Genomic DNA, 8,576 nt, shown 5'->3' on the forward strand with positions numbered 1-8,576 from the left:
ACACTCTGTGAAGAACAAATCTTGTTAACTTTAAGTCATGCATTCAGCTAACTAATGAAATTTGTACTAAAGCAAATATATAATATTATTTTCAAGGGCATGTTTTTTCTTCAGTCTACAGATATAACATATACTAAGCTATGATATATTTAGTAGAAAATAATATATAAAGAATAAAATACTTGAAACCCTGACAGAAACACTGTCTTCTTGCATTTGTATGGGTGTGGGTGGGTGTGTGTGCTGGGTATCAAATTCAATAAAGTTATCTGCCTTGATTTTCTTCTTAGGCTTAGTTATCATGAACATTTCCCATATAATTTAACTATCCTTTGAAAAGATAACTCGTAGATACATGATATTTCTTTGGCAGAGTGCCATAAAAAATCTATGCACCTTTTTTGGATCTAACATCACTCTTTTCCAACCCAATTCCAGCAACAAAAAACAGTCTAATCCACATGCTACAAGCCCCAGACTTTCTGCACCATATGCCATGTCCTAGGGAAAAGTGACATAATTTGTACTGCCTCTGAAACTTCTATATTTCACCCTCCTGCCTTTCTGGAGAACTCCTCTTCCTCCTCATCCAGTTTCTCCATGACTTCAAGAACCACGTTCCAGACCAGTAAAGGACTGTTTTACAAACTGGAGATTGAACTGTGGCTTTTTTATATCTGGAGCTGCCAAAGAGGTTGCTCTTCTTGGAAATAAATTATTCTATATTGCTGAAGGTAATGACTGTTATGTTACTCTAATATTTGAAAGTTCAAGTAAAATATTTGATAGCAAAGAATGAAATTTATTTTAAGAAGTGAGCACTTTTAGGTTGAGTAGTCATGCTCAGAGTCAAATAAAACATCGTATCTATTTAGAAATGCAATCTTTTTCTTCTTCCTTGACTGTGCCCATGATTTCACCTGTTAATAATGAAACATTAAACACCAGCCCAACTCTAATTACCTATACTGAGGTAGAAAGTGTTATGGATGATAGCTAGCCTGGATCATCATTCACATATGGTTTGGGAAGTCAGATTTTGACACTGTCCCTTTTATGCCCAATTCTCATCAACTACAGGACCATCCAATTATTAACAGTTAAAGACTAACATGGGAAATAGGGAAAAAAACACCAAGGATGAGTTATTTTAAAGTTGGCTATACATAAATCAGCTGAATTTCATGGACCATACTCATTATACATCAACCAGGGCATGACACACAACCCCAATAATTCCTGATACGGTGTCAAAATACCATGAAATATTTAAAGAGCTCAAGCACTGGGTAAAGTCCTATGAAAGCTACTATAATATATCCAGAATTCTATCAACCAGAATTCTTTATAAACCATGTCAATGGGGAACACTTCTTCCCTATTCCAATATTTCCTTCCAGGCAAAGGGAACTTAATTAATGTAACACTTCTGGCCTCTCTCCAACCCTTCACTTTCTCTGCCTCTGAAGAATAAAGGAGCAGCTTGCCTTACTTCTTCCTTCTTCCTCTGGAGATCATCCTGCCTGCGGAGAGCAAGGCTTAGCTCTACCAGCTCAGAGGCAGCTCTTTCCCGGTGGGGAGGGAGGAGGAAAAAAAAAAAAAAACGAAGGACCTGGGATATCATTCAGCTGCCACACCAAGCTATGTCTAATCAAAACTGATATTTGAACCCATGGCAGCCACTTATTTATCTTTTTTCCTTCCTGTATTCCAACTCACTCAGGGGGGAGGGGGCGGTTGTAGGGGAGAGTTTGATTATGTACTGGATTCCTTAAAGATACGAACAATCCACATTTTATAATTTTTAAAGTAAATATATACCTTTTTGTGATTTATGTGTTGCATATTTGAGAAGAGATATTATGATAAGCATTTTAAGATTATGAGGAGGTTCTTAAACCAAAAGAATAAATTATGTAAAACCTGTACAAAATGTTTTTCCTATTTGATAAAATTTCTAATGACAGTTGTGATAATCACATAATAAATAAAAGATGTGACTAATGAGAAAACCCTGGCCTTTACTTATGCAGGATAAATGCATTTACTAACTTCAGTGATAGAATTAACTGTTCCTCATCATCTAATGATACAAACTAACCATCCCATTTAGTAAGATGCCCATATCATTCAAAACTTGTGGAAATTTTAACACATACTTATTTAAACAAATATAATTGGCTCACCTGATTACTTTGATCCAAAAAATAGAAAAGTCTTTTATTATAACGTGTATTTCACTCTGGCAACTTATAATTGGCAGTTCCCAAAACAACACATAAACTTGAATATAAATAACCACATTTATTGTCAAAATGTTTCTCTGACTTAAGATAAATTAGTCCCCTGTTATACAGGTCACATTCTCTAACAAATTCTAAGATAGATCAAAGCGTAATTATCCTAAAAATTATGTTGCTGAAGATCACAGTTCTACATCAAACTCCGCTGGGTTTAATAATGCCCAAAGAGTTAGGCATATTGAAACCTGGAGGAGTTGGGTACTTCTATATCTTCACTTCAGCTCCTAAGAGGGAAATGACAAGTGAAAATGACTGTTTATTTTCAAAAAGGTACCAATTCACGCAATTTTTTTTTCTTATCAAGGATTTGATTTAATGAGGAGGGGGTCTTCCCTTTATGTCATAAATTTAGCTGTTTCAGGTTTCTTTTTTTCTCTGTCACAATGACATTATGATGGGATTCATGCTCTGTGGTTCTAAACAGAGCAGATGTTTAATATTTGACCTCATAGAGAGTGACACTTATTAAACTGTCTATAATATCCTTTGTAAAACATTAATCTTTGTAGAAAATTTGATCTTAATCAGGTGATTAATATAACACTAATAAAGAATATTAAAGTTTTGCAATTTCTATTAGATTAGAATCTTTTTAAATAATGGTGCTGGGAGATATAATTTACTTCTCTTTTAGCTTAACTATTATATGTTTTAATATGTAAAAGACTGCTAAGTTTCAGAATAGAAAATTTGGCATATTTTACATGCAAATCTACATGATTTAGCAATATTGTAACAAGGGTAGAAAGACTTTATCCATTTAATAGTCTTTGTTGGAAACGGTGGTAACCTATATAACCTATTTAATAATATATACATATATGAAACATAAGTACATATCTTATTATGTAGATATTTGTCTCTTGTGTTTACATGAGCGTTTACAATTTACAAGCCACTTACCGATGTACTTATTTTATCCTCAAACCAATCTTTTGAGATATTGTCTTACTGTACCCATTTTATAGCTGAAAAAACTGAGTTAACAGCTGAGGATCACATCAATGGTGAAGAACAGACAGCTAAAAAGAGACAGATCTGGGATCCACCCTGAGTTGGTGCTCTCTTCACATCTCTTTACCCACAGGAAACAGAATGCAAAACAGCACTACCTACGGAAACGTATTTTGCCAATAATTATCATTTCAGATGAGAAATATATTTTTAAAGAAGTATTTGGGCTCTTCCCTATAACCTGTGTGTTTAATCATTTTCATATGAAATATTGGAATATATAATATATATTGGAACATAATCAAATAAGTTTCAATACATGTAATTCATCTTGCAGGTAACTTGTCAAGGGACACAGGTGAATATCTGTCTAAGACGGAAAGCTTCTAGGAAGCATTGGTTCACTTATTTAGTCATTATTTCCAATTTGTCAAAAAGTAATTGATACAGAGTATAACTTCAATATCCTAATTATAGCTAAGACATTTCCTACAAATCAATTAACCATGATACAGAGCTTGAAATTACACCTAGCTGCTATGTGATCAAAAGATAAATAACTAGACATAACTACACATTTTTTATATGAGTCTTAACATTTAATGGACTAAAAGCACAGTATGATAAAATATTTCTGTGAGTTTCCTGTATTGGAGGTACTGTTTGTGAATATAATTGGATTCATTAAACTCAACCAGACAGTTTATTAATCAGTAGGCTGGATTGGCAGACAATGTGATAGAAACTATTTATCTATGACATGTTTAATATTTTACATTAATATAAAAAGCTGTTGCTTTGGCATATAATCAGATAAACTTGAAGATAGCAACAAGTATCATGAACTGTTCCCACTCAAATTAACTTTTTACCTACAACCACACATAATACTTTATCGCAAAACTATCAAAGTACTGTGGACATCAGAACACCTTCAGAACATGGACGGTGAAAACCATCATGGAAGCCAATGGCCAAATTTGGCTTGAAAGTGTATTTCTGATTTGTGAATCAGCCAGCAAAGACCATTGTACCACACCTTCAGCTGAAGTACTGGACTGAAAAATAACTGGCAGTCTATTCTTGGTTGTTGTTCAGTGTCTGGATTATAGCATTCAAGTTTGAGTACTCTCAACTATGTGGTATCTTTTAAGAATGAAAACTATGTTAGGAAGAGTGATGCTATCATCACCAATTTCCCTCTAAGGAAGTGAAAATAATGTTCAGATAGATAAACAACCATAAATGGGTGTCCCTATCTTCTGTGGATAATCATGAGGAAAAAGAAAACATTTTTGGAAGTTCAAAATGTAACAGTTCCTATTTTAGCTCAATTGGTTTGTTGCAACTAGATATATGGCCCACACATAGCATGTCTGACCTTATGGACAAATTATAATAAATTATTTCAAATATAAATTTAATATTTTCTTATATAAAGACAACCTGATGAAACTACTTTGCAAAATTCTAACAATTCCACATAAATGAGTACATTATAAAAGAGAACTTTGATAAAGTACAACAGAAAATAGCAAGTTCTACAACATTTTCAGGAAAGGCACTGCATATTCAATTACATGCCAAAAGTAATATTATATTTGAGAGTATAATAACTTCATTTTTAATTTTAGGGGCTATGATGATAGTGATATTATCCTTAGAAATTATTTAACAAAACTATAAATTGCATTTCCCAACTAATATCATTTGAATTTCATTTTTTCTCCTCAATGAACTATTTCACTGGAGAAAGAACTGGCTTGTATTCTTTTGTGAAAGATATGAAGTAGATAGAAATACTGTAATTTGATAATGCATGACTTTTATTACAAACAATGACAACATTAGTGACATCTATAATGATTGGGTTATACAACTATACAAAGGTACAACAAATTAACTCCTTTCCACAAGACTATGACAATTTTATTAGTGCAACAATCTCATGTACTTACTACAATTGCCATTTGATCAGGTAATATCATTTTCAATCCACAGTATAACATAAAACTCACAACATATACAATGTACGTAGTTTTTCTCATGCCCATCAGCTGCTTTCTGTGTGCACACACAGGCACAGAGCAATACGGACTAGTCCTCCAAGAATCATGTTTAAGGCTGAAACATCAGACTCAAAAGGAAAAAAGAAAGGGAAAGTAAAACGCATGTCTATTTCATCTATTGCTTCTTTTCAAAAGAAATTTTATATTAAAACAATGCAAGGAGCCAAACAGTGTGTTCAAAGTGCTCTTGGAAAGTTCTCTGAATGTGAATAAGATGAAACTAAAGCAATATTGGTAAAACTAATCACAGTGTTTCGTTAACTTGAGCTGTATAGACCTTGCTAGTCCTTCTGCAATGCTGACTTGTTATTAGTGTAATTACAGGCCTCCCAAATTTCAACATCTAACTCGGAGAGTAATCATCTTCATTCAAGCCCTGAGACCTTGTAACCCACAGCCTAGTAAGGATACCACTTAAGGTTTTTCCCAACAACATTAAGAATGGTTTCTGCATATGGCAAAGACAGGTTAAGGAAAGAGACTTCAGGGCAGTTTAAAGCATCTAGTCCATATTTGAGGATACTCTCCCCTATCTGTCATACTTCTATAGAGCAAACCCCCAAAATCATGTGCAGGTTCATCCTCATAATTCGATATAAGCCATATCAAACACTTCTCCACGGGATTTTAGAAGTGGTGCGGCTTCAAAGCCTTTTAATTATGCAGGTGAATGACTAACAGCAGAGATGAACTGAACTCCCATCAACAGCCAAAGCTACTGATGGAAGGATGCACAACGAGATAACTCCTAGGTAGTTTCAGCACCTCCCTATCTTCATGGAAGTCATTACAGAAAATTCCAAGCATCCTAAATATTGGTCACATACTTCTTAAAAGTGAGTATCTATTGCCTGTCAGGCCTGATACTATGCTTGTAACGTATCTCTTCTCTAAACCAACATATTTGCTTGGGAACATTAGGCACACGTTACTAACACCTTTCAGAGCTAACGCAAATCCTATCAGCTCAAATGAGGCACACGAGGGAGAAAAAAACACCCTGGGATCGCAACCTGCCCCTCTTATTCTCATGTTCCACACCCTTCACTACACCCACAGTTACAGCAAAACACAACTTTGGGCATTTTGGAAGTAACTGTTCTTTGTGAGAACCACACATACACACACACCCCAAAAATTCCTAAGTCTGTTTTCCTACCACACAGACCAGGGAGGCTGCACCACCTTTCCAGTGACTTAATTCTGATCGTAGTGGTTCAAACCTGCTGAGTAGCGATCGTTGAAAACACATTACACACCAGCACAAGAGGAAGGTCGGGGGAAAAGAAAAGCAGCTTTGCTTTCAGCCATTAATTACCGATCACCCAAATTTCGCATCGCGTATCTCCCATACACATGCACAGCCTCCAAACCTGGGTTTCAGGCGGCGCTTTCCAGAGCCTCGCTCTCTATTGTCAGGACGCAGAAGCCCCCGAAACCTGTGAATCGAGCTGAAAAGCCTTCCTCTGAAGCCACTAAATATAGACCAAGGGGGCTCTGGGTCTGGCAAGCCGCGGGAGACTGAAGAAATGGCCATGGACGCATATGACTAAGTCTTTCCATTTTGTTCTAGCCAAACATCCTAATGACATTGAACATAAGGGCAAAAGACTGGAGGGAAGTCCTCCCCACCCCCACCCGTCTTCTCCAGTATATTAGGGACGTCATGAATGCAACGGGTATGTTCTTGAGGGTGGCGGGGAGCAGTATTGTTGGTGTTGCCCTATATACGCTCCCTCCGGGGGAGATGGGTGGCAGGGAGGGGGAGCACGCAGAGAAGCCACTTGGTAACCGCTCCGAGAAAGGCACTAACCCTGGACCCCATTCCAAGCAGAGCCGTCTTCCGAGGGGGGACCCGCGCGACTGCGGTCCTCCCCACCGCAGGCAGGACCGCGCAGCAGCCGCCGCCGCCACCAGTCGGCCGGCAGCCGAGGACCAACCCCCACCGGCGGCAGGAGGAGGAGGACGACGCCGAGGAGGAGGATGCGCCTGGCCCCAGCAGCCCAGCAAAGACAACTCACCGAACGGCGCGGCGCCCGACTGCTTCCTCGCGAACATGCACCCGCCACCGGCGACAGCTCCTCAGTCCGGGGAAAGGCGTGCGCGCCGCCGCCCGGCTTCAGGGCAAGGTCCTGACCTTGCCCAACTGCAGCATCTTCCGCTTTTGTTGTCTGAGCGCGGCCGCGGGACAAGTGATGCTGGCGGGGAGCAGGGGCGAGCGCCGCGGGCGAGAGGCGGCTCCCGACGCGAGTGCGCGGCGCCCGGCCCGGCGGCCCCTCCGAGCGCGGCGAGCGCAGCGCCCCCTGCCCGGCTCTGCGGGCTCCGCGGGCTCTTCGGGGCTCCTCTGGGCTCCGGGCGCCGCCGCCGTCGCCGCCGGCCGGGCTGGTAGAGCTGCCGCCGCGCCCGCCGCTCCGCTCGGCCGGCTGCCGCCGCGGGCGCGAGCCTGGGGCCGCCGCGGCGCCCGGCGCCGAGCGCTCGCGTGCTGCGCCCCGCGCGCGGCCCGCGCCACCTGTGCCGCCGCCGCCGCCGCCGCCGCCGAGGGCGAGGCTCCTCCCGCGGCGCGCGGCTGCCTCAGCCTCTACCTATGCCTTGGCGGGCGGCTCGGGCGCCCGGCTACTGAGGGAGCGTCCGCCCCGCCGCCGAGACCGGCCCCGGGTGCCGAGCATGCCCAGTGCCGCCGCGAGAGCGCGGCGCTTCGCCACGCGCATTCCACTTCTCCTGGTTTTCGCGGCAGCAGCAGCAGCAGCAGGAGAGAGGGGAGGAGGCCGCGGGTTGGGAGAGGGCCGAGCATCCTTGGGAACGCACACCCTGGACCTGAGATGGGTGGATGCTCCGAGCCAGGCGAAAGCTGGAAGGGACCAGGGGAAGGGATGCAACTCCGGGCTGGATCGGTTCTCAAAGGGCCGGTTCCTTCATTCACGTGCAAGCTGCTGGCCATTTAATCTGGTGGGGCAGGTGTCAGGCTTCAACAAAGGGCCAGGGGTGGAGGGGGTTCTGGAATAGCTTTTATGGGGCCTGGGGGAGGGAACAACATGCTGGACTTGCTTGCTGGTGAGTGGAGGTGGGTACTCTTACAGATCCTGTGGTTCTAGAGCGAAGAAGGCATTGGCATCTGTCAGAGGTCTTCTCCACAGCGCTTGCTTTACCATCACCTCCAGTGTTAAGATTCCACATGTTTTTCGCGGGTGGTGAGGCGTTCTCCTTAAGCAAAATCACTCTGGTTTTGAATCTGGAATACATTAAACTTCCT

General features: G+C 41.6%; 1 protein-coding gene across 2 annotated transcripts in view; it reads right to left on the minus strand.

Annotated features, from left to right (window-relative positions):
• CTNND2 (catenin delta 2) overlaps positions 1 to 7,985 on the minus strand; it is an 826,820-nt gene extending 818,835 nt beyond the window's left edge. For both annotated transcript variants that reach the window (XM_069491984.1, XM_069491978.1), the window contains exon 1: positions 7,348 to 7,985. Coding sequence is in view for 1 of the 2 variants with exons in the window: in XM_069491978.1 (XP_069348079.1) it covers positions 7,348 to 7,384 (37 nt within the window). In the remaining variant the exon portion in view is untranslated. The remainder of the gene's footprint in view (positions 1 to 7,347) is intronic.
• Positions 7,986 to 8,576: the final 591 nt, after the last annotated feature.

The sequence above is a fragment of the Eulemur rufifrons genome, chromosome 17 (genome assembly GCF_041146395.1).
Source record: "Eulemur rufifrons isolate Redbay chromosome 17, OSU_ERuf_1, whole genome shotgun sequence".
NCBI classification, from domain to species: domain Eukaryota; kingdom Metazoa; phylum Chordata; class Mammalia; order Primates; family Lemuridae; genus Eulemur; species Eulemur rufifrons.